Source organism: Impatiens glandulifera, chromosome 6 (assembly GCF_907164915.1).
Source record: "Impatiens glandulifera chromosome 6, dImpGla2.1, whole genome shotgun sequence".
Lineage (NCBI taxonomy): Eukaryota > Viridiplantae > Streptophyta > Magnoliopsida > Ericales > Balsaminaceae > Impatiens > Impatiens glandulifera.
In genome coordinates, this window is record NC_061867.1 from 46,247,872 (window position 1) to 46,274,034 (window position 26,163).

General features: G+C 32.9%; 3 protein-coding genes across 5 annotated transcripts; 2 read left to right on the forward strand and 1 right to left on the reverse strand.

The window, feature by feature from the left end:
- Positions 1 to 1,471: 1,471 nt before the first annotated feature.
- LOC124942326 (DNA-directed RNA polymerase I subunit 2) lies at positions 1,472 to 11,479 on the forward strand. The gene is made up of 27 exons (XM_047482805.1): positions 1,472 to 1,737; positions 1,825 to 1,907; positions 1,993 to 2,112; positions 2,261 to 2,337; positions 3,381 to 3,444; positions 4,209 to 4,279; positions 4,356 to 4,433; positions 4,590 to 4,635; positions 4,809 to 4,989; positions 5,064 to 5,116; positions 5,213 to 5,286; positions 5,386 to 5,503; positions 6,117 to 6,204; positions 6,688 to 6,803; positions 7,091 to 7,218; positions 7,300 to 7,379; positions 7,835 to 8,076; positions 8,155 to 8,319; positions 8,414 to 8,578; positions 8,664 to 8,738; positions 9,065 to 9,168; positions 9,249 to 9,324; positions 9,668 to 9,796; positions 9,877 to 10,017; positions 10,154 to 10,366; positions 10,480 to 10,734; positions 10,813 to 11,479. Exons 1-27 carry the CDS (start codon positions 1,569 to 1,571, stop codon positions 11,233 to 11,235), a joined length of 3,534 nt encoding a protein of 1,177 aa, XP_047338761.1. The 5' UTR covers positions 1,472 to 1,568; the 3' UTR covers positions 11,236 to 11,479.
- A 649-nt stretch (positions 11,480 to 12,128) lies between these two features.
- On the forward strand, positions 12,129 to 13,811 carry LOC124942330. 2 transcript variants are annotated; one of them, XM_047482813.1, is made up of 3 exons: positions 12,129 to 12,357; positions 12,461 to 12,582; positions 13,351 to 13,811. In XM_047482813.1, the coding sequence occupies exons 2-3, from the start codon at positions 12,486 to 12,488 to the stop codon at positions 13,572 to 13,574; spliced, it is 321 nt and encodes a 106-aa protein (XP_047338769.1). In that variant the 5' UTR covers positions 12,129 to 12,357; positions 12,461 to 12,485; the 3' UTR covers positions 13,575 to 13,811. The 2 variants fall into 2 exon arrangements, with proteins under 2 accessions (XP_047338769.1, XP_047338768.1); XM_047482812.1 differs by having other exon boundaries at positions 12,129 to 12,315.
- Positions 13,812 to 15,316: 1,505 nt separating this feature from the next.
- Positions 15,317 to 26,159, reverse strand: LOC124942327 (NADP-specific glutamate dehydrogenase). 2 transcript variants are annotated; one of them, XM_047482806.1, is made up of 16 exons: positions 25,994 to 26,159; positions 25,346 to 25,888; positions 25,149 to 25,278; positions 24,865 to 25,066; positions 24,254 to 24,340; positions 24,082 to 24,141; positions 23,827 to 23,913; positions 23,381 to 23,452; positions 23,173 to 23,228; positions 22,619 to 22,704; positions 21,742 to 21,832; positions 21,496 to 21,653; positions 21,322 to 21,413; positions 19,896 to 19,958; positions 17,980 to 18,053; positions 15,317 to 15,810 (listed from the first exon to the last, which is right to left on the reverse strand). In XM_047482806.1, the coding sequence occupies exons 1-16, from the start codon at positions 26,142 to 26,144 to the stop codon at positions 15,735 to 15,737; spliced, it is 2,028 nt and encodes a 675-aa protein (XP_047338762.1). In that variant the 5' UTR covers positions 26,145 to 26,159; the 3' UTR covers positions 15,317 to 15,734. The 2 variants fall into 2 exon arrangements, with proteins under 2 accessions (XP_047338762.1, XP_047338763.1); XM_047482807.1 differs by lacking the exon at positions 25,994 to 26,159 and having other exon boundaries at positions 25,346 to 25,978.
- Between the last annotated feature and the right edge of the window lie 4 nt (positions 26,160 to 26,163).

Genomic DNA, 26,163 nt, shown 5'->3' on the forward strand with positions numbered 1-26,163 from the left:
GCATTTTTAATTTTATTATTTAATTTTATCGTTTTTACTTTACGGGTGGGTCAATCCGCGACTTGACCCAATTATCTATTTATTCTCACATACATATTCAAATTAACCACGATTTTTGACCTACCAAAATGTTATTAGAAATTAATATAAAATTTTCAAAATTATATAAACGTAATGTAGTATATTTATCAAACTTTATGTTGAATTTAAAATATAAAACCTTATTAGCTTAGTTAAAATGTTGAACTTATATTGTTAGTAATGTCATATGTTCATCAAATTTTATGTTGAATTTAAAATATAAAGTCTTATTAGCCTAATAGTTAAAATGTTATACTTATCTTGTTAGGTTGTTATTTCGAGACATGTATATAGTATTTTTATTTTTATTTTTTTAACTTAACTGTTTCAAGTTTTTTTTAGCCGCTGGGTTCCATTTCTCCTTTGAAGTGCGACTAATTCCCGCGAATTAAATATATAACCCGTAAATACTTAACTATTTAACTAAACATAAAACTTATCGTCTGACAGACTCAAACTTAGGACCTCAAAGAGGCTGTGGATATTCACCTCTTGTTGCTGTTAGGCTAGAAAGACGAGATCAATTTCAAGTTTATGGACTGGTCAACCAACCGCGACTCGACCCAAATATTTATTTACTCTCACATAAATATTCAAATTAACCACAACTCTAGCCCCACTAAATTGAAAATAAACATCATTATATATATATATATATATATATTTATATCATTCTTTTTTTAATATTTTTTGGTTTTCATTCAAATACTAACTTAAATAATGTTTGACTCTATCACTTTCGTGTGAATTCCCTAATGGCGAATTAAAGGGCCTTATCTATTTCATCTCTCGAGCCCGAATAAAAACTCACTCCCCTTCGGAATTTATGTCTATTTTGACTCTATATATGTGGGCACCTGATATCTATGAGGGTTCACCCACCCCGGTTACAACATTCCTTTCTATTGCGCCTAAAATATCTATTTCTACTAATATTTTACGTCCTATTTATGATTCCTATGGAGCTACATTACAACTAATCTTCTTTTTTGCAGTATCATTGTTAACATCATAATTATTTTTTTTATAATTTTTTTCTATGATAATATATGAATTAAAAAAAATGAAAAATTGAAATGAATAGGCTGATTTTTTTAGTTATATTTATATTTATATTTATATTTATATTTATATTTATATTTATATTTATATTGTCTTTAATAGAATATTACATATATTAATATATACTTTTACCTTTTTTTTTCTATAAATAAAATATTATATATATATAAATATATACTTTTTTTTAATAAATAAATTATTATATACATCCTTGTATAAATAAATATATGTTTTTTTCCTAAAAATAATATATATAAATATATACTTCTCTTTTAAACAAAAACCCAAATTCCCCCCTCTCAACCCCTTAAACCCTAACCCATATATCTTTTTTCCATTACTCTTTCTTCCTGTGCCTCCAAGCGCGCGCAGTCACACTAAGGAAGAAGAAGAAGACGCAACTTGCCGACGAATTCTCTCTGAAGATGGCGGCAAAATCTTCTTCACCACAAGACTATGAGTCATTGAAGGAGCTTGTTAGACATCATATAGAGTCTTTTGACTACATGAGCCAATCTGGTGGATTAGAAAAGACGCTTCGGGAGATCAAACCAGTTGAAGTATACGACAGTTTTTCCAAGGAAAAGCTTAGAAATATCCTTTCTTTAATTCTTAGTTTTTATTTATTTCTGTCCAGGTCCAAATTCAGCTTGAGAAATTTTCCTTAACATTTAATCATACTCTTTTTTGGCGATCCTATGATATACCCACCTAGAAAGGAGCGAGCTTCTGGGTCATCTCATGATGCTTTATATCCCTTTGAAGTAAGTGTTTATTGCCAACTAGTTCTTATTTTGCTTCACTGTTTCTGAAAATTTTAATTAATTGCTTGCATTTCTTCTTCTACAGTGTAGACAAGCAAAAATTTCATATACAGGGAAGTTCACTGCTGATATTTTCTTTCAGTATGGTGATAGAGTTCCTATTAGAGAAAACTTTAATTTTGGACAGTTCCCCATAATGCTCAAGGTTAGTATATATATAGCATTGGATTGTTCTCTATGAGGATTTGTTAGTTTATGACCTGTGAATGTTCTAGAAATGATTACTTATGTTGTTTGATACTTTTGTGGGGTAACATTGCACCTTTTGATTTAATGAATTTGTTTTGCTGCAGTCAAAGCTTTGTCACTTGAGAGGCGCTGATAAGAAAAAGCTCCTTGCTTGCAAAGAAGAGTTATCGGAAGTGGGAGGGTAAATGAATATAAACTATCTTGATTTGATTTTATTGAATTTAATGCTTCCAGTTCCAGCTCATGAAATTCTTTTGATAGTGTATGAAAAACTAAAGGTTTCTGTGCACAGTGGGGAGATTTTAGCCTTCCTAACCTTAGTGTAAAGGCATAAGCAGTTTAGTTTGGATCACTTACTAGAATAAAAATCAGCATGTTCGGCCGTAACAGCTGTTATTAGCTTTATATTATAGTTAGAACTGATAGTTAAAATGGATAGAGCCAGTTTGTACTGTTATATTGATATCCCTTCATGACAGTTTGAATAGCATCTTGGTATATTGAAATGATAAAACTGGTACTTGTTATTTATTTGTATGAGTATTATATATAAAGCCTATGACATTTGGAAACTAAGGCCTCTTGAACATGTATCCCCAGTTGTAATATCACATTTTATTTTCAATGCTTGTGGATTTGAAAACTTATTTAGCTTGTTTGTAAGTAAATTATGATTAGTGAGAATTAATTTCCATTCATTATGATGTATGTGAGTGTTTTTTCAAGGGTAGTTGCTTTATTGAAAATCAGTTTTTTGTAGATGGTTGTAAGATGTGATAGAAAAATAAAGAATAGAAACAAAATAAGGAAAAACATCTTCTTCCTGAGATGTTAATTGAGTTTCTTGATATAATAGTTTGTATAGGTCTCTTCATGCCTATTTTTTTTTTTTGAAAAGGGTCAACTTTTATTAAAAAGAACGCAAGATGCGTTCAAACGTTACAAAAGGGAAGTAAAAAACTAAACAATAAATAAGAAAACAACATAAGAATTTTTAATGCCAATAAGGTCAAAAAATTCTCATCCTGTACAAGCCCCTTTTTCGGATTGAGGCGAACACATGTAACATTAATCCTTTGAGACTTTTCCCTTCGAAAACTCTTCTATTTCTTTATTTCTCTTCATGCCTATTTATATGTACACTAATCTTGCATGGACTATTTTATTTTATCAGAAGTAGATGCATGTAGTGTATGACTGTCTCTTATATTCTTTCTTCTATAGGTACTTCGTATTGAATGGCTTGGAAAGAGTTGTCCGACTCATAATTTTGCCAAAGAGAAATTATGTGAGTAAAGACTTCCCTTTCTATCTATATTTGTGCTAAACAAGTTTTGAATGAAAGTAAGCAATAAATCTGGGAAGGATGTCTGGAGTCATAAGCTGTATTTACAACCATAGCAGTAGAAATTATAATAAATATGAATTAGGCTTTAACTGGAGAAATGGTGGAGCTATTAGGCCCATTTGATTTCTTTACAAATTCAGATAATTATTTGCTTACCCAAATGTTAGAATACACACAATTAGATGGCCCTCCCTCCCCAAAAGTTTATCTTATATCAAGAGAATTGTTCTGCAGTTGGAAAAGATTTAAACTGTGAGAATGGGATTAATGTAATAGCTTTGGATCCCTATCAAATGCAAATAAATTTGGAGTCAGGTAGTTTCTCCAAATTTCAGAATATTAGTTACTAGGATTTACTTATACATGGTTGCTCAAACGGTAGAAGTGTTGAACTAAGAGTTTGAGGTCTCATGTTCAATTCCCACTAAGAACACCTTGATTTAAGTGGGGTCATGGGTGTGAGATGCTGTGATGACCTTCTTCATGGAAAAAACCGTCGTCCATATTTTGTTTTGCTAAGATCTTTTTTTGTAATGCAATACTTGATTTGTCGTTTAGAGAAACTTGATCTAAGAAATACGGCATGATTGATGGAGTGAACATGGATAACAATTATGGCAAATAAATGTTGAGCCCACTTAAATAAAGTTTTGTTGGAGTTGTGCATTTACAGATATTTTGGTTTAACAAATGTCTACTTACAGCCAATGAGTACAATTCGGAGCTCATTTCGTGAAAGACGTGAAGGTTATACTGATAAAGCTGTTATAATAAGGTTTTTCTCTTGCAAAATGTTCAGTTCTTACTAGGAGCTGTCTTTGTGAAGTTAGTTAATCTGTTAACAATGATAGGTGTGTACGAGAAGACCAATCTGCTGTAACACTGAAATTATATTATCTCAGTAATGGAAGTGCGAGGATTGGTTTCTGGTAAGCGTGTATCCTTGATGACTATCTTGCTCTATTTATGTATAAAACAGAATGACTAGAATTGCTCTTAAGGTTGTGCTAGCTAGTGGTTTGAGTAAAAAAAATGTGCTATTGTATAGTTAATGCTTTAAAGGTTTTACTCTATCATTCTTGTAGGATACAGGGGAGGGAGTTCTTGCTTCCCGTTGGAATTCTTCTTAAGGTAATGGACCTAACAGCTTCAGCTAGCAAAAAATGTTTCTTGGATTTATAACGAGAGCATGCAAAGTAATGGACTAATGCACACGTCTTGGATTTGATTCTTTGACAATTCTTCTTAGATCCTTGATGTTCTTTTGTTCATGTTAGAGTATTAAGCCCTTTGTTTACATGCAGGCCTTTGTTGATACGTCAGATCATGAAATCTATGTTAGTTTGACAAGTTGCTACGATGAGAAATATCAGGGGGAAAAGGGATCTGTTGGTACTCAGCTTGTGGGTGAAAGGGCAAAAATTATCCTTGACGAAGTGAGATACATGTCTCTCCTCACACGTTCCCAGTGTCTGCAGCATATTGGTACTAACAATTTGCATTTATCTTCACCGAGCTCTATTCATTGTTGCTTTAATTTGTAAATGTCTTCTTGTTAGGTGAATACTTTCAGTCTGTTATGGATGGACTGGAAAAAGAGAGTTACTCTACGGTGAGCTAGTCTTTGTAACTTTGATAAACAATTGTCTATTTCCCTTTGAAGAAATAAGACAGCTGAAGCTAATGCGTTATTACCCTTATTCTTTAGGTTGCTGAAATTGTTCTTAAAGACTACATATTTGTTCACCTTGAAAACAATCAAGATAAATTCAATCTTCTCATGTAAGCTTCCATTTTGTCATTCTTGCTGGCTAAATCCTGAACCATTAGTCTTATACATAAAATAACTGAATGGAGATTAACAGTGCCTCCTTCTTCCAGATTCATGCTACAGAAACTTTTTTCTCTTATAGACCACACTTCGCTGCAAGACAATGCTGATGCTATGCAAAATCAGGAGGTGTTACTCCCTGGTCATTTGATTACATTATATCTAAAGGTATTTGGACTTCATTACTTCTTCAACATTATTTTTGTTTTATAAGGTTTCTAATGACAAATGATTATTATTATTTTTTTTTTTGCAATTTGAAGTATTCTAAATTGAGAAATGTTTTTAAAATCCTCAAGAAAGCTTTCAGAGTATTTGTGGGAAACATGTGGTGGGGTTAACTTATTGACTCTTTTCTTTACTGGGCATGCTAAGAAGGTTTTGGTATCCACTGTGGAAAATAGAGAACAATTGATGACTTTCTTTTATAAATGATGTGTTTGTGTCATTTATAGCTCTTTTCTGTATCGCAATGACTGTTTCTAGCTGCTCCATAGATGAAAACAAAACATACTTCATATTTAAAAGATATCTTCATTTTTATTCCGTTGAATAAGGTATTTGACTTTTGATTACATATCTTTTTCCACTGGATTGTTTTTCCATGGAAGGGTGAGGTCGTATCATCTTGTGATTTATGTTTTTTTACATTAATTGTTTATTCGTAGAGGATCAAGAAAATTAATGTTGGCATTTAAATGTCTCACCTTGAGTTGACAATTTAATCAGATGATGTAAGTTGTGCTGACAAACATGGGCATACGGTTTTGTAATAATGCAGGAAAAGATGCAGGAATGGCTGTTAAAGGTTAGAGGGCTTCTTCAAGATGAAATTAATAATAAAAGCAAGAGTTTTGACATCACTAGCTGTAAGATACATCTGCTCTATTTCTATTAGTAATGTCATGTTTTTTGAACCATGTGGTTTGCTAATAATGCCGTTGTTTGACTGAGCACTAAATTGTTAACGATTATGATAATTAGTAATACGCGATCATGTCATATATTGAAAAATAGTCTTAAAAAAGACAAAGTGGAGGACACCTTTTCCATAAAAAAATATTATGAAACCCTTAATCTTTTGGATTTTTATATAAGTGTATCTGACACATCCTTAGTCATTGACATCTATGAAACCCTCATACCACCTGAACACTTTGGCTTTTCAGGCTGACATGGTCTTCCATTATTATAATTACTGTACCAATAGCAGAATAAACTATCAATCCAAAGGATTTTTCCAATTTGATCTTCAATTGAGTACAGACACATGTACATAGTTTTTTTGACATGCTTATTACTTTGTTAATCCAAAGGAAACAACATTCATGTTATCCCGTTTTTTATTGCAGTGGAAGATGTGAAGAAGGTGTTAGATAAAAATCCTACAAAGTCAATTGGTTTAGCTATTGAGAATATGTTGAAAACTGGAAAAATTGTTAGCAAATCTGGATTGGATTTACAGCAGGTATTTACATTGATGTGGTAATAGTAACTTGGATGATGAAGACATATTTGATACTTTAAGTTATTCATGTTTGATGCTTCTGTTCTTCTACCATGGTTTGCCTAATTCAACTCCTTTGCTTTGTTGACAATCTATTAGTTTTCCAATAATATAGAATCTGGAGATCTTATGTAAATTTGATTATTTTGATTGTTTGTTTGATTGATTGATATATGGGTTTTTTCCGATGATTCTGGGGTACCTTGATTCATGAACTGTGTCTAATGTCAGTTTTTACTTCTTTTCAGAGAGCTGGGTTTACAGTTATGGCAGAGAGGCTTAATTTTCTTCGTTTTATTTCTCATTTTCGGGCTGTTCATAGAGGAGCTGCATTTGCTGGACTGCGTACTACTAGTGTGAGGAAGTTGTTACCAGAGTATGTCTTGATTGATTTCCATAATGTACACCCACTCTTCAATGGTTCTGTTAAACTACATGTCTACTAATGAATTTGCAGATCCTGGGGTTTCCTTTGCCCAGTTAATACACCTGATGGAACTCCATGTGGGCTGCTCAACCACATGACTTCTTGTTGTTGTAAGTGTGTTTCTCCTGTTAATACTAAGTTTAATCTGAAAGAATTGTGTTGATGTTGTTATACTGCAAGCAACTAGAATGAAATATTATGAACCTTGCGAGGATGAGGATGAGTAGTTAAGGATAAATAATTGCTTTACAATTAAAGCTTATCCTTTAAGTTAGCTACTTACTTGAACTTCATAGATAATTATTTACAAAGCAAAATATCTTTCCATTTAGATTATTCTCTATTAGCTTGGACTAGCCAGTTACCATCCATTACATAAATAAATAGAGATACGCACCATAAGGACCACGGACTAAAGGCTTTTATCATTACTTTGTATATAAGCCTAGTTGTTTGGGTAGGAAAAGAATGGAATAGAATAATGTCTATGCTTTCTCATGTTCTCTAGGTCTCCTCTCCTCTCTATATTCTATAACTTATATTTAAACATGTTACATATTCTCAGGTATTACATCGTATTATGACTCTCAAGGAAAAGTTCGGGAATTCTTCAATATACGGAAGTCAATTCTCAGTGTCTTGATTGGAATTGGCATGTCACCCTTATCACCAAATCTTGTGCAAGTTGGTCTGCCAAAATTTATTTCAGTTCTTTTGGATGGCTCTGTTGTTGGATGCATTCCAGTTGATATTGCAGAGAAAGCTGTCAGTCATTTGCGGAAGTTAAAACTTTCACCCAATTCCATGGTTTGTCTTCTATGGCCTTTTTTTTCATTCTCCATTTTATTTATTTATTTCTGATTGACTTGATATAATATTTGGAAGATTCCTGAGGATCTGGAGGTGGGATATATCCCATTGAGCATGGGTGGAGCATATCCTGGGTTCTATCTATTCACTTCGCCCTCTAGGTTTGTTCGACCTGTAAGAAACATCTCTTTTCCTACCGAGCCAGGTTGTGACATCGAGCTTATTGGCCCCTTTGAGCAGGTGAAGTGTGGTTTTTAATCCTATATTCTAATGGTTTGTTTGATAAAATTGATAAGTGTTGAATCCTTAATTTAATTTATTACCTGAATATCAGGTTTATATGGAGATCAGGTGTGCTGATGGGGGTGATGGTGGGAGGAGAAATAACTCTCCTGCCACTCATGAAGAAATCCATCCAACGGGAATACTCAGTGTGGTTGGAAATCTCACTCCCTGGTCCGATCATAATCAGAGCCCACGAAACATGTACCAATGCCAGGTCTCTTTCCAACTGACTCCTTTCTTATAATCATTTTTGTTTGTTTCTTTTAGTATCTTTTGTTAAAATTTTCTAATTTTTGTAGATGGCAAAACAAACAATGGGTTTCTCTTCACAATCAATTAATTGCCGTGCAGACCAGAAACTATATCATCTTCAGGTCTGATTTTAAGCTTAGTTGTCCTATGAGGATTTCACAAGCTAACTTCTTGTATTTCATTGTTTTCTATCATAGTAAGACAATTACTCATTCTCTATGTAATTTCAAAATTGTTGAATATTTAAATGCTTTCTTCTGTCATTCATTTCTGTAATTTTGTTTATTATTGGCTCATGGATGAAATCCTATTAAGCCAGTTATGAATTAGGTTCTAAATCAACAATATTTCTACTTTCCTGTTTAGTATTTCTCTACTGTTTCTTTTCTTCATCTTCTCCTTTGTTCAACATATATATTTGCCTTATTCTTCTTTTCTAATTTTTCAGACACCTCAAAGTCCAATTGTTCGCACCAAGACTTATGAAAAATATAACGTAGATGAATTCCCACTGGGTACAAATGCAATTGTGGCAGTTTTGGCCTACTCAGGGTAAGACCTTTTTAACGGTTAACCTAGCATAAAGAGTTTATTTTATTTAGCCAATTCACTATATTCTTTTATTTGTCTAGATATGACATGGAGGATGCTATGCTCCTGAATAAGTCATCTGTGGAACGAGGGTTGTGTCATGGGCAAATATATCAGGTACATGGTTGGGCTTACTTTGTTAAAAACATGTCATATGGCATTTTATTTGTATCTAGTTATGAACCTCACAATTTAAATTGCACTTGATATCCCAATTTTCTTACACGAGGCTTTTGCCCAAATAATTTTAAATATTCTTACATGGGGGACACCAAAAGTATAATAACTTTTGGAAGGAGTGGAAATTAATATTGTGGGATTATGGAAACTGATGTTTATTATATTTCTTCTTGTCAATTTATATTCTTACTGCCTTTTGTTCGAACGCATTGTGATCACAGAACTATTTGTATTGTTACTTTATGTGCCAATAGTTTTCACTCAAGTTGCTTTTTTGCAGACTGAAACTATTGATTTAGCCGAATTCAGTGGAAAGAATGACCGCGCTCAGAAATATTTCAGACGAAGCAATTTGGACAAGTCTACTCATTCTGTGATAGATACAGATGGACTTCCATTTGTTGGCCAGGTATCTTTTGATTATATTTTTTTAATCTAAATATCTTTTGTTATTAATCATTTAAACTATTATTTTCTTTGGACACTCAGACAATATATCCCGGGGATCCATATTATAGCGTCTATAATGAGGTAACTGGTGAATCAAGAACATTTAAGTTAAAGGGTACGGAGCCAGTAATTGTTGACTACGTGTCTGTTGATGTGAAAAACAAGACACATTTACAGAAGGTAAGGAATGGGCTGTTTGCTCTTCTAGCAGCCATTTTTAGGTTTCTTTCTTTTCTCCTTTGCTAGAATCACTATTTCTTCTAAGACTGTTTGGAAGGACGATTGAATATCAAAATTCCATGACTCTGTTTCACAGGCTAATATACGTCTTCGGCGATCTAGAAACCCAATTATTGGTGATAAATTCAGTAGTAGACACGGGCAAAAAGGTGTTTGCTCTCAGTTGTGGGCAGACAGTGATATGCCATTTTCAGCAGTAACAGGAATGCGACCAGATCTTATAATCAATCCTCATGCATTTCCTTCTAGGATGACAATTGCAATGCTTTTGGAATCAATTGCTGCTAAGGTGTACTGTTTATGAAAAGACTCACTTTTAAAAAAAGAAAACTTATAATGATGAATTTGGTTTTCTTTTTCAGTTTATAGTCTGGTTCTTATAACCTTGTAATTTAACAACAGGGCGGTGCTTTAAATGGAAAATTTGTGGATGCAACACCATTTAATCATACATTGAAGAAGGGAAAGTGCGAGGGAGAATCTGAATCGAAGTCACTTGTTGATGAGCTTGGTTCCATATTAGGGTCTCGAGGATTTAGTTACTATGGTACAGAGGTCCTGTACAGTGGTGTATATGGAGAAGAACTAACATGCGAGATCTTTTTTGGACCTGTGTATTATCAGCGTCTTCGACACATGGTTTCAGACAAATATCAGGTAAAAACTGACTAAAATAACCCTTTTTTATTTTGATTGATTGAGAAAATAAATATATCCCAAATATTGCAATATCAGGTTCGATCTACTGGAACTTTTGACCAAGTGACTCGACAACCTATAAAGGGTCGTAAACGTGGAGGAGGTATTCGATTCGGGGAGATGGAAAGAGATTCTCTATTGGCTCACGGAGCAGCATATTTGTTACATGATAGGCTTCACGCATGTTCAGATCGTCACATAGCCGATGTTTGTACCATTTGTGGAAGCATTCTAACATCATCAATTGTTCATCAGCAAAAACGAGCGGTTAGGGAGATTGGTGGCTTACCTCCTGGTAGATCTCCGAAGAAGGTGGTTTGCGTTTCTTGTAAGACGAGCGAAGGAATGGAGGAAGTGGCGATGCCTTACGTTTTCAGATACTTGGCGGCTGAATTAGCTGCTATGAACATTAAAATGACACTACAAATTAGCAGTGGACCTGGAGGAGCAGGAGCTTGAGCTTTATAATGTAGAATCTGAGTATATTATTGTAATGACAATTTTGTCCCATTTTTCACATGGGAGAAAGAAATTTAACTTTTTTATTATATGGTTTTGGAGTCTATTTTGTCAAGATTACAATGGAAAATTGGAAAATTTTGAAGTATTTTTGCTTGGTGAAGTTTAAGAATTTGTTTGTACCATGATTAATTTAGTCTTTAGATATTGATTCATTTTATGTTATAGTGTAATTTTTGTTATATAAATTATTTTTTTATAATATATATATATATATATGTAATTTTGCACAATTGTAATAAGAAGTAAGTTTATTCCTTCTATGTCGCATGGTTGCAACCAAAAAATATGGGTTGTTTTTTCGGTGTTTCCTGATATTTTCGATGAAACCTTCTCGAAAAAGTATTTTAACAATGTTTTTCAGTGATATTATGTTGAGATATGAGTCGTGTTTTATTTGAGAAAAAATTTAGAATTTTTTTGATATTATTGACATTTAGTCTTTTATTTTTGTTTTCTTTCCCTCTCATTTTTCATTTACTAAATATTAATTAGAATTTTAAGTTTCTAATTAATATTTGAAGGTAAGGACTTAATAATTTTCACTAGGTTCACCTTTCATTTTTTAAAAAAGAAAATATCACTTACATATTTTATTATATATGCACCATTTTTTAATATTAATATAATTTTTTCTTCTTACAAAATATTTAGAAAGTATTTTATAATGTAAAAAAAACTAAAACTTTATAAAATAATTAGAATCTAATTTTCATTATCATGGGCATGCCAATTATAAAGGAATAATATTAATTATTTTTTTTTAAAAAATATTTATTATAAAATGTTATTTGAATATAATAATGACTAATTTAAAAATAACAAATATAAGAGAATGATAAAATTCCAAGCTTGATTTCCGAAAGCCTCAACCCTTGTCTGGCTCCTTGTTCACTGTTGGAAATCTCAAATCGTCTCTCAGATCTTCACTCATCACGCGTTTCTCCTCTCAAAACCTAGGCGATCGAGCGTTTCAACGATTCAAACCATCATCGAATTGATCTCTCTACCTCTATCAAGGTCAAAAATCACGACTTCTAATTTCTCTCCATTCAATTTCTGGTATAAATATATTAAATTTTCTGATTCAGTTGTTTTACTAAACATTTGACAGACTCTTGAGCTTTTACTTAATAATTTAAGCAATGGGTTGTCTTTATTACAGGTATTTATTTCCTTTGTTGTGAACTATGTCTGGTGTTATGGAGAAATTTGTTATTGCTTCTATGCTAATGTGGATGGTTCCAATTGCTATCTTATATTCTTTCAAGTATAATTTGGTTCCTGGTAAGTCTAATCTTTCTTTAGATTTCTATGATGTTTATAATTTTATGTCTTTTTTCTTACCAATTTCATGTTGATCATGAGCTGAAAAATCTGCATTTGTTAGATTAGTGAAACCAAAAAAAATGCATCTGTTGTAGTAACAGTTTTGATTGATGATTGTTTGGATTCAATTCAGTAACCCTAATCTTACTTTAGATTTCTATGATGTTTATAATTTGATGGGTTTTTTTACCAATTTCTTTTCATGTTGATCATGAGCTGAAAAATCTACATTTGTTAGATTAGTGAAACCACAAAACTTGCATCTTTTGTAGTAACTGTTTGATTGATGATTGTTTGGATTAAATTCAGTAACCCTAATCTTTCTTTAGATTTCTATGATGTTTATAATTTGATGGGTTTTTTTACCAATTTCTTTTCATGTTGATCATGAGCTGAAAAATCTACATTTGTTAGATTAATGAAACCACAAAACCTGCATCTGTTGTAGTAACTGTTTGATTGATGATTGTTTGGATTCAATTCAGTAACCCTAATCTTTCTTTAGATTTCTATGATGTCTATAGTTTGATGGGGTTTTTTACCAATTTCTTTTCATGTTGATCATGAGTTGAAAAAACTACATTTGTGAGATTTAATGAAACAATAAAAATCTGCATCTGTTGTAGTAACAGTTTTGATTGATGATTGTTTGGATTAAATTCAGTAACCCTTCATCAAAAAACCATTATTGTTGTTACTGATCATCAATGTTGATCCAAAACACAGGTATAACCGATATGTCTTCTTACTCGTTGACATTGTTAAGTGGGTTCGGGGCGGTTATATCAGTCAACATTATAATTGCATTCTACATTTATATGGCAATGAAGGAACCTTCAGAAAAGCATCAGCCAAGTGATGCATTTCTTGCACAAGCTAAAGCTAGCATGAGGCAGCTCAAGACAAATGAAACAGAGGATGCTGCAGAAGCTCGAGATAAACAAGAGTAAGCATTCTAAACGAGAGTTTTCTTTTGGTGCAGAAAATGACTTCTCAAATAACCGTATTAAGACACACATTTGCCATAGAAAATGAGGATGAGATGGAGTCGGGTTTAAATGGGTTGAGTTCTTATTAGGGTTTGTAAAACTAACACGGTTTGTTAATGGTGTTTTTGTTGATTTATTTGGATTAAGTGTTAATCCATCAATAATATATTGCATTTTGTGACACTCTGATTAGAGATATCCCACCCATCTTTGGATTCATAGAATTATTGAATTGGAATATAAATTACAATTACATAAGAATTGGTACAATTCAATAAGAAAAAAAAAATCTTTAGAAATTTGGTTAATCTCTTGTATTTTGTTACATGTGTTTTTAATTCTTCATTAATAATATTATTATTATTTTGAATTATAGAGAACTTACATCAAGATTTAACTATGTTAATTCTTCATTAATATTATTATATACAACAAATCACAAAATTAATCCAATACTTGAAAAACTTTAAAAAATTTGTAGACCCCAACTAATAACATGATATAAAACATGCCCAACATACAAAATAAAATAAGTTTAGGTATGTAAGGTGGGATTAAAGATTAAAAATCATACATAAATTTGAAATTTTAATTTTAATTCTAATTTTCTAAAGGATCAAACACTACTCAAGTTCAAATTTTCATTAAAAACACTCTGAATGAAAGGGGTATACAGTATTTCTTATTCTTAAAAAAAGTAAACTCTAATTTTACAAAGTAAAAAAATTTGAACCAAAACCCAATCAATCTAATTTGCTCCAAAAAAAATAAACCCTAATTTTAAGAATAAAATAACAATAGCCTAACTAATTTGAATCAAAGATCAATAGAATAATTCAACCAACTACCACAAACTCAAAATACAATATTGTGGTGTCAAAATTTTATTTTATTTATAGAAAAGTTGAAAGTGAAGAATTTTAATTTTTTTCAAAAATACACAAATAAAATATAAGAAAATGATAGGGAGTGATAGTTATATGTGAAGAAAGTTGACCGAAATAATGTGTCATTTTCTTATTTAATTAAAAATCTAATAGTAGAGAAAAATTTTAGATTTTTAATCCAATAAGGAGATAATATATCATTCCTGTCAAGAAAACTTTCTTGACCGATGATCCATACGAACTATAGATAGATAATACGAACTATAGATAGATAATAAAAATATCAACAAACAATTCCTTTGTCCTCCTAATTTGTAGGAATTATTCACTTCACAGTATATTCAAAATTAATAAATATCACTTGATCTAGCAGACAAGCACCAATGATTTCATATTCCCAATCATGGACACTGCAAATATGTAGGAAACCTAGGACATAAAATTTATTTACTTTTTAAAAAAAAACTATCTTTTGGAAAAAAAAAAAAAAAAAAAAAAAAAAAAAGTGAAAATAAAAAATACAATAAAGTTGTATTTTAATAAACTCAAGATAGTCTAGTACACATCTCCTTCTCGATTGATGTGAATGTTTGAAAAAAACTTTTAATTCTATCTACCCAAAACTATTTTCTTCCACTCAAATTTATAAACTTCAATTTTTAAACTCAAATAGTTAAATCTAGCTCGAACTCAAATTTATAAACTCGTTCGAGCTCGAGTTAATAAATACTTAATCGAGTGAAACTAACTTTAACTCGACTTGACTCATTTGAAGCCCTAGCTTAGGGCCAAATAAATAGAAAGTTATAACTTTAGGTGATGCCAGAGAATAAACTCTGATTTCAAAACAAACAAACAAAAAATGATAAAATCTTACATTTTTCTATTTATATTTCCAACATCAGTCCATCAATATCTCTTTATCAATAACATACATACATACTGATACATAATAAATATATATATATCAACATTTCTTCTTCTCCTAAAACATAAAAAGATAGACCAAAAGACAAACATATCCTAGAAATAGTACAAGTCAACCCATTTCACAATTCCTTGTTGTTAAGTTTAACAAAGAATTCCTGCCAACAATCCAGGAGACTGAATAGCTTTTTTTTTCCTTTTTTTTTCAATTTATACAATCGTCGTCACACTGTGATGATATATCGTCTTTTTTTTTCTCTTTCCACCTCCAAATGCATCATACAGTTTGCAAATACAAATATGAATGTTATACACATCCTTGTTCTGACATGCTTCCAGCAATAGCCATAAAGGCGGATATGGCTGCTCCATGCACCAACGCCCTGTTTCAAGGATAATAATAATAAGAAGAATCGGGAAATTTTCCATTAATCAACATATAATATAGCTGCACTTTTGTTTCTGAATCTAGTAGACACCATCAATGAATTTTTTTAATCTAGGCTAGACAAAATTCAGATACATTTCGTTACCAACCAAAATGTGATCCCATATGAATCTACACATGGATGATAAATATGATAGAAATGGCATTTCCAAATGCAGTCTTAATGTGTCTTGATTTATTTGAATAGCCAAGTCAACTTAGGAAATCACTTCTCTTTGAAGCCTAAATAATGACTTAATATCGTCTAAGAACACCTTAATTTAAGGAGGCCATGATGGCGGGGTTGTGCTAACTTCCTTCGGGAAATAAACTCTAGTCTCAAAGGAAAAATAATAATGGCTCCATATTTAAAAGAAACAAGGAAATAAAGATCAAATGACATTTGAGCTATTAAGGAAAACTCAACTCACCTAAGAACTTTAAATTATCTCAACTTTCTAATTAAATGTTGTTTGTGTTGTTGATCAAATACGAAGTTGAATAAAGAATATTTCGGTCATAGACGGGAGCTTCACCGAAGGCTTGGAAGAGAGGAGAACAATGGCTGTGGGTGACTGGTGAGTGGTGTCAGTTCAATTTGAAGAAATCAACCCAAATTTAGACGAGATGGTCAATTTAGTTAATTGAACAAATTCTATAAGCAAATTACAATTCAAAGCTTTTTGATGTATGCAGTGAGTTTCTTTAATACATTCTTGTAACGTGAATATTGCGTTATCCCGTTTTTCTGATTAAAAAATTAATTACTGACATTAATCTTTTTGCAAAAAGAAACATCAAATAATCTTTCAATAACAAAATAATATGGAGCTAAAGGAGATAGATTATGAGATCAATGACCTAGCAAAAGCAAATTATTTTGAATATCTTATCTCAATTATTTTGTCACTTTCGCGTGCACAGGGAAGGTTGGTTAGCCACTAACAGAAGTCTGTTTATGTTGTTTGACCTATCCGATGATGCTAAGTACGATAATGAGCAAGTGGAAACCTAGACAAGGTTGGCGAAAAGGTTGAAAGAAGTAAAGAGTCTAGGGCTGAAAGGGAGGCATATAATATTCACAGTAGGGTGAACTACTACAATAGGAAAAGGAACATTAGATCAGACCAGGATGCCCTAATAAAAGGTTTTTGAATACTAAAATTTGAGAAGGGTATTAAGATTTTTGTCGACCTTGAGCATTCACATTCATTCCTTTCCTTATTTCTTGTTTTTCTTTTTGAGGTCTTCCTTGGCACTTCAATGTTTTTCAAAGTTCTTTGATGGTGTTTGTAACTTATGACCAGTCAGGTCATAACAGTTAACCTTTTTTATTAGGTTTTCAGCATAATTTTGTGACCTCTTGTACTAAAGAAGTGTTATCCTTTCAAAAAATATTGTCACTTTTGGCAAATATGCTTCGTTGTTTTATTGTTCTTATTTCTTCCACTAACTAATACAACACTCTACATAGTTGAACCTCTATCAACATGGCAGGTAGACATTTATAAAATACAATCTAATTTTTTTAAGACCAGGATTTTTTACCCTCAAGAGGCTAGCATGGTATCCCATCACCGTGATCCTCACTTGAAGGTATTTCTTTTTAGTGAGAATCGAATCTGGAATAAGTTTAAGACTCTCATGACAAAATACAATGTAATTAGTTCCACCCTTTTAAGGTATTAGAAATTTTGGTTATAAATGTAAGTACCAGATAATCATATCTTACACATTTTAAAACGCGAGTTTACAAGCAAATAAAAGAAAATGAATGGCATAAAAAATCATGAGAAAATAAAAGGCAAGATTTTAATTACAATCTGAGACTTCAGTCTCTTAGTTCAAGACTCTCATGACAAAATAAAATATAATTAGTTCCACCCTTTAAGGTATTGGAAATTTTGGTTATAAATGCAAGTATCAGATAATCACAGCTTACACATTTTAAAACGCGAGTTTACAAACAAATAAAAGAAAATGAATGCCAACTAAGATCATGAGAAAATAAAAGGCAAGATTTCAATTGCGATAATAGACAGGTATGGAAAAGAAAGCATTTACACCAGGTAGAAGCAAGATTTAAATCATGATAGTAAGAACCGTGTACGGAACAAGAACTTACTCGGGACTTTCTTTCTGATAACCGAAGTCAGTTGCAGCCTTTATTGCTCTTTGGTAGGTCTGTTTCATTGCTTCCTGCGTAAACAACACATACCCATCATTCATGAGCAACACCTATATGCGGGCTTGAACTACATTACCATATGGTGACAATATCTCATGCACACATAGGCGGCCTCATCTGAAAACACTTTCTTAAACCTGTTTTGTATCTGGATTTGTCTTTAACTAAATTTAGTTTCCAAACGTTTTTATATCTGGAAGACTGGATCCAAATATAAAGAAGTAACAAGTGTTTCCAAATGGTGTGCAAAGGGAAAAAATATATGATCATAGAGAAAAACATGAAAAAATAAATGTGCAAGTATGAGAACCAAGACATGTGGCCATTTTAGACTAGGTTCAACCCTCATGACATAGTGAAGTCTCCTAGCTACCAACTGCAACAACTCTTAAGAGAAACAAACTTCAGAAGCTAGCGGTTGAAACACAAGATACAAAGAATATGTAACCCCACATCAAAATTCATTCTATAATGTGGCATCTAATCCCTACATCTTAAGCAATTGGCCCATTTGTTTTTGAGACCGTGATTTTTTCTCAAGGAAGAGGCTAGCACAACATGCCAGTGTCATGATCACCAACTTCAATCAAGCTGCTTTTAGTGAGAATCAAATCTTAGACCTTAGCCTCATAGTTCAAGACTCTTACCACTTGTATCGATTACTTAAGCAATTGGCCCCTAACAATGATCAACACACATGATTTGATCCAAAAGATATAGCTTCAACTTAAGTTCTTTTTTGGGGGAAAAAGCTTCAACCTAAGTTAATATACATTGAATAATTCTCAGAAAAAAATTCTCCACACATGGAGAATCAGACCATATCTAAGTGTTGTGCCATTGGACATTAACTGCATTTGATGTCTTACAGAAGAAAAAGTCATAAAAAAGTTGCTGATAAATACACATGATAGGCTACCTATAGTTGGAAATTGGAATTAAGTTGGGATATGCTAAAGTCTTAAAGTCCACCTAGTGCCTTGAGGTTTCATGCACAGAAGTGCCAGCAGTATAAGGCTGAACTTACTCTATACAGTAATCAACCCTGTAAGAGAAAAAAAAAACTATACAAAGACATGGAAACACCAATGGGCTACACCTGGTAATAAAAGCTGGACACTTGAATTTTATCATTATCCTAACAGACAATTATGTGAAATGGGATAGTTGGGGGCAGTACCTAATGTGAGCCACATACAATGTGACACCGTGGCCATTGAAGAAAACTAGGGGATGGTCATGGTTGTGGGGATCATGCATGCTAGCTTCCTCCAGGGAATAAACCCTGGTTTAAAAAAATAAAACTAGGGAATGGCCCTTAAATCAGTGAGGAAAAAACCCTCCATTTCAATTTTGTTCACTGATTGACTACCATGCAAGATTAACCTCTAAAGGGATTTCGCATTCCTAGTTACTACTTTTTCTTGAAGTACTTACCCCTGGATGTGGATATTATTATCGAGTCCTTTATTCTAGAGAATAGAATAATATTTTAGAGAATATAATAAAAGTGATCAATAATCCGCTAACATTTTTATCAGCATATTCTTTTGACTTCACATAAACTCATCCAGTTTAATCTCCAAGTGCGTATTCACAATGTCACATGCTATGTCATTCTTTCCAAGGACAGTACAAAAGAAAATAATGAATTATTGGCATGTAAGACCCAAACAATAGCCAGTTATGCGACGTGGAATATAACATAGTACAACTACACAGAAAAACAATAAAAACACCAGTGCATTCATTGGAAGAAATATCCAACAAAAAATCGATACAAGAAAGGTTTTGTTTCAGTAGTGGTAAACAGCCAGATAAATTAGTGAAGGGATACTCATGCAACACTTCACCTGTAATTTAGATTCAAATTCCTCAGGGGACCAATTAATTAGTTCAAGTTCTCCAGCAGCAACCTGTCATCAAGATACTAAAATTAATATGTAACTCAATAAAACCATGAGGGGACCACAAGAAGTGAGTATGTCAAGAAAACGAATAACTCATACCATCCTATCCTATTACATAGATTTGGCTAAAGTGATTAACAAATGTAAACATCAGATACCCTTAATTTTGGACAAGATTTTAAAAAAAAAGTATATTGATCTGTTTATACAACAAAAACCTTTGGTGTTATGGTTGATGATAACAGAGAAGAATTTTGAATTGAAACAACCAATTATCTTCTCAAATTATAACCCAACAAATAAAGACCATAGATAGGCATAATCGTATGCAAAATGTTTTTGGCACCCTTAAAAAATGTATCAAGCTTGAATGTAGTGAATGTAACAAAAAGTTGGAGAACTTGCCCCTCTTTGTAGGTTTCCTTGACAAAAATCCAGTAAGTAAGTTAGGGCCCTCATAGATTTGGATTACTTTATGAAAAAAATGAAGAAACACAAAGAAAGGAAGTCACATAATCACATCATATCCACTGAAAGGTATAACCATGATCCTACATTAAGTAAATAGATACAACAACAAATGCACAAATAGGATCAGAATTCCCATGCAATATATTATCACGAGGACTAAAGGTGGAGAATGATCAAGATATTTCTTTGTACAACTGCCTTGCTCTGCAAAGTGAAAGGGAATAGCTAATGATGTTTGCTTATTCTTTCTTACTCAGTTGAATAATCACATTGTTGTTGATTCTCTGTGTTATTCTCTTCAAAGTTTTATACAAGCGGCAGTGTACCATTTCAAGATTCAGAATGTTAATTAACTTCAGATTGTCCACAAGTGGTTAAATAAGTATTGTGGAAATATCAAACCTGGACTTTCCCAAATCCACCATATTTTTTCAAGATTGGATGGAATTGTTTTGTCATCCCAACAAAAGCTCATTTATGTTAATCTAGGAACTTGCCTAATCATTTATTTTGTTTCTTCTAGTATTGCCTATAAATTGTACTTCCCTTGTAATAGTTTTACAATCCAAATGTATGAAGAAAATCCTCTTCCCTACAAAATTCTACAGTTTTCAAAGGAAGGATGCATTCCAAACAACTTTCAATTTCCAAAATTCCAGTAAAAGACAATACATAGAAATCATACATCAGATACATATATGATGGGTATTCCCCCGGAACATATGTTTAGACTAAGGAAATATCAATGCTCGAGATGCAATGAGTAAAAGTTATGGTCATGTTTGTGGTAGTGGTGTATTTAGATGAAGGAAGCAAACTAAACACAACCCAATCTCATGCCTTTTGTTTAGAAGACTTCAAACATGCTTAATGAGAATAGAACAAGGATATTTCCTACCCCTCCACAGCCAGCCGCAATAGCAGGGGCAGTAAGAATATTAGCTTTTCTCAGAACATCAACTCCTTCAGGAGTACAGGGCATGTTTGAACCTGGAAAAATTATATCAAGATAGTTCAAAGGACTTCAAGAGAATGTACGAGATTTTAGAAAATAAATCATAGAAACCAATACCTTCTACCAGTAAACGACACCCGGAATTAACCAGACTAATGGCATCAGACTGATCAATTTCATTTTGTGAAGCACAAGGAAATGCAACATCACACCTTTCATTCCAAGGTTTTGCTTCATCATAATATTTAGAACGAGCATAAGTCTTTGAATAATCTCTGCAGATAATATTCAAGGTGAGAACCTAATAAGAGCCACTAAAGTCCATATGTAGTAATGGAATTAAGTAGAATGAAATTAACAAACCTCAAACTTCTTTGTTGAGCTTTAATATCTCTTAATAATGTCACTTTGGTGAAATCAAAACCATCCTCATCCACAAGGTACCCTTTCGAATCTGTGAATTAGCAAAGGCGTATGTTTACTAGATAAACTGCTTCTACAAACTGTACCGTGCTATAATCTGCTGCTAATTTTAAGAGATGCCCGCAAATTACAAAAACAGATAAGTAAATGCACGTCTTGTTATGACTAACTATATCGTATCTGTTTTTGTCCTAATTATGTGAATCATCTGCTGCCAAAGTGATCCAGACTGCAAACATGCCCACCACCGCATTAGAAACAAGCCTAGTCTAGAGAAGAAACGGCCAGAAATTCAAAGTGATATAACTGATGCATGACCAAAAGCCACCTTAAATATTTGTTACTAAATGAAGAAAAACTGATAAACAGAAATGAGAAAAACTAGTGAAGAATCTGTGCAGCTTATCCACAAAATGTCCCTGTAGCACCATATAAATCATGAGAAATTTACAATTTGAATTCCCTATTCTTCTTGAGCATGAAATAATAACCACTCAGAAAGAATTTCACAAAGAACTACAGATAATGGTGATGTGTAGCAGTTGAAAGAAAAAAAAAAGATACTACACAAAGTTCAAACATAGCCTATCAAAACAAGATGCCACATCCATCTGTATCTGGATTCCAACATTGTTTTATCCCATACATGCCTTCCAAAAAAAGATAAGGGTGCTCATTCTAAGAAAGAACATGCCTAAATAAAAGGTGGTCCCAGAGATATGGGAAGGCAAGGAACATGCAATTCATCTATAATATCTATAATGAAGCCCTTGACAATCAGAATCATGTTGGGATGTCATTGAGTAATTTAACATACCTGATACTGTAATGGGGATAGCACCAAAGGCAAGAAGCTTTTCTAAGACATGCAAAGCAATTTTTCCAGAACCACTAACAGCACATCTGCCCAAGTTACAAAAGTGTGCATATTAAAGAAAATCATTTTCAAGCATAAGAAATTATACTCAGATAACTTCCTCAAGTTTATTCAAATGAAGTAGCCCTAAATATAGATCACTTCCTAGACGTGTATGTTTATCATTATGTGGCCTCCCTAATCTGTATCTCTCAATATAAGAGAAAGGGGATGGCTCTACAGTACAAAGAATAGAAGCCGTAACATATATGTTCATGGGATTCTCAAATGTAGTTATCAGAAATACTATCACTCATTGAAAACGAAGGTAGATCTCTGGGTAGAAATATCAGAATTCTGCATTATGTAGTATGAAATGAATATGTAAATATTATTTTTGTACAGTATAGAATATGAATAAAAGATGCTTAAGGTTCCAGTAATTAGAGTGACAACAATTGTTAACTGTTGCAGTCCATACTGCTAACAAAAGTTCTAAAGATTGATTGACTGACCTTAGTCCTTTGAGTTCCTTATTCATATCAACAAGAATAAGCTGTGCAAAGAAAACCTGCATGTTTGATGTAGGCAAAATTAGGAAGCAATAAAACAAACACAGAAAGTACCAAGATCATCAACCCACTGAATAATCAATCATAAGTTCTGCGTTAATTGTCTAAATACAGGAGTAGATGTGGTCAAAGATAAATTTTCATTGCTTACAAGCCCATAGCCAGTAGCTTCAGTCCGAAGGCTTGCACCTGACCAAATTATCCTTGGCCCAGGAGAACTTCCCTGCTTGTGTGACACATGAAATGCATTGCAATGAGCTTCAATGGAATTGCTTCTGAAAATATACTACTCTTTGTCAATTAATATATATATACACAATAAAATAAGTAAATGCAATTGAAACTATTCAAAACCACATCCTTTATAAAGTGCAATGAAAACTTTTCAATTCACAACATGGTATGCTATTTGCGTGTTTCACTTGGGAATGATATTTTAACAGTCATGTGCAATGATGAAAAGTTTCAGCATATCTGCTTGAGACATTATGACATCCTACTTACATTTGAACCATAAACAAGAATAAGAAACATCACTTTTACTTATATATATACATATATGGATATTTTAGTAAAGTAAAATGCCACAGCTCATACCTGCACATGACTGACTAGACGGCGATACTGCCCAAACATATAACCCATTTCATGAGAACCAACACCCATGTCCTCAGAAGGAAGATCCTATAATTTCAGCAGTAAGTAGAAAGTTTAGTCTATACCAGTTTCTCATGAACATATAGAAGTAGAGGATAAAGCAAACAGGACAAAAGACTGAACTATCCGACATTGCATATCTATAAATTCCATAAGAATGAATAAATGGACAAGTATAAATATGTTTCCCATTACCTTATCAGGGCCAAAGTAGCGATGTAGCTCATCCATAAAACTCTGACAGAAACGCATGATCTGGACATATGGGTTTCAAAAAACAAATGATCAAGATTTTCAAAGCAGAAAGAACCAGATCACTCAGACAATTTCCCCAAAGAGAAAAAAACACAACATGGGAAGGGCTTGCCTCATTATCACTTTTCCCTTTTGGATCAAAATCACTCCCACCTGAAGCGCCTCCTAGTCGATATGAAGATAATGCACTCTTTAATGTCTGCAACACAACATCATCCTTTTAAAGTTAAAACATTTGGTGTGCTTCCCATTTCGAATTTAGCTCCACTAGGTCCTATGTAAAGCATGTAAATTATATGATCTAGAAAATGATTTGTATAGCAATTGAAGCAGAAAAAATCACACTATTATTTGACTCATATGATCCAAAAAATAATTTAATTATGATCTAACAAGTGGGTGTCAGCCTTCCATGTAAGTCATTCACTTGAAGTAGATAGTTTTTAATATTTATACTCAAGCATCAAAATAGGAATCTTCTCTAACAAGTGGGATAGGGTAGCAATATTGTCTCCTGCTTAAATAGCAACAGGCTAGCATGTGCATGGTGTGGATCGTATTTCTGATTACATCTTTTAGCTCTTAACCTTCTTACCAGAAGCCATTTACGAATAAAGCTTCACTGTGACAGATAACCATCCAACAAGCTGATAACTACCAAGCAAGAACAGTTTTACAGATTATTTCGCTAATAAATTACTAAAAGAAAGTGAAAAAGTATACCTGTTGGAAACCCAAGAATTTTGCAATGCTCAAGTTCATTGATGGATGAAACCGAAGTCCTCCCCTACAAGGGCCTAATGACTGGTTGAATTGAACACGGAAACCTCTGTTCACATGTGTCTCACCGCGATCATCAACCCAAGGGACTCGGAAAACAATCATTCTCTCAGGTTCTAACAATCTCTCCATCATGTTGACATAACTAGAACAATACTTGTAGATTTTAGAGAAATCTTTCTATAAGTGGAGAAAAGTCACATTAATTACAGAGTTTGATAACTCACATAGAATTCTTTGCAATTACTCTTTCCAAAGCATGAACCACTTCCTGTACAGATTGTATAAACTCAGCTTCATGAGGATCTCTCCTCAATAATGCTTCAACAATTGACCCAGCCGTTTTCGACATAAGAGCTGCGTTTAAAATAACCATCAGACAAGAAATGAAACATGTCAACTACAATCTTGAAGATTAAATCACCTTTAACATAAATAGGTTTGTCAACTACAATCTTGTCTTTGGAAGCCATTTGCAATCGAAGAGCCTCTTTATGTAACAAACTATTATTATGTTCTTCTAATGCACTCATCTGCATATTCCTACTACCTTCATTCCCATAAGGATTTCTCCTGTGCTTCCTACCATATTCTCTGCAAATAGAACAGAATATCCTAGCCGTACCTTCCTTCACATCAACATATGCCCATTTATAAGTATCAGCCCATTCTTCTCTCCATCTTTTAACCACTTTCTTCTTTCTCTTAATAGGATGAGCCATCTTTGATAATTCTTGATCTTCATTGGAGAGCTGAGAAACAATTAAGGTCTGTTTGCTATTATCATGTTCACTAGCAGAAGAATCACGAACTGGTGGATCTCCTATTAAAGGAGTACTACCAAATGTTGGGTCATCATCTCCTGGACCAATTTCTAGGTCGATTTCTTCTCCGAGTTCCCTGACAACCAGATGATGTCTTTGAGCTTGTTGAATTAAGTTCATACTATCCATCGTGGAATTCATCCCTAGTCCACCAGCCGGTAGTATCATTCAGCATAACAATTGAAGTCAATCCCAGTCAGGAAATTTGTTGATAAATTGCTAATTGATAATGAATCTGCCTCAAATACCTCTCGTCTTCAAGCTGCTACTGATTGAGCTGATTCGTCCTTCAATGGTAGTTTTCAATTTGAGTGAAGATTTAGAGATGAACGAAGAAACCCCATTAGACAAAGATGGTCTCTTGAGAGAATTTCCATTGACATGATTTTCCACTTTCATTACTTTCTCTCTCTTTATG

Bases quoted from the DNA above. Each gene is read 5' to 3' on its own strand.
- LOC124942326 (XM_047482805.1), top strand. From the start codon at position 1,569: ATGGCGGCAAAATCTTCTTCACCACAAGACTATGAGTCATTGAAGGAG. The intron at 4,636-4,808 runs GTAATGGACCTA...GTTTACATGCAG, and splicing joins CCGTTGGAATTCTTCTTAAG to GCCTTTGTTGATACGTCAGA. The intron at 5,287-5,385 runs GTAAGCTTCCAT...TCCTTCTTCCAG, and splicing joins GATAAATTCAATCTTCTCAT to ATTCATGCTACAGAAACTTT.
- LOC124942330 (XM_047482813.1), top strand. From the start codon at position 12,486: ATGTCTGGTGTTATGGAGAAATTTGTTATTGCTTCTATGCTAATGTGG. The intron at 12,583-13,350 runs GTAAGTCTAATC...TCCAAAACACAG, and splicing joins CAAGTATAATTTGGTTCCTG to GTATAACCGATATGTCTTCT.
- LOC124942327 (XM_047482806.1), bottom strand. From the start codon at position 26,144: ATGAAAGTGGAAAATCATGTCAATGGAAATTCTCTCAAGAGACCATCT. The intron at 25,279-25,345 runs GTGATTTAATCT...TTTTAAACGCAG, and splicing joins CAAACCTATTTATGTTAAAG to CTCTTATGTCGAAAACGGCT. The intron at 24,341-24,864 runs GTATACTTTTTC...GTTGTGTTGCAG, and splicing joins AATTCTTGGGTTTCCAACAG to ACATTAAAGAGTGCATTATC.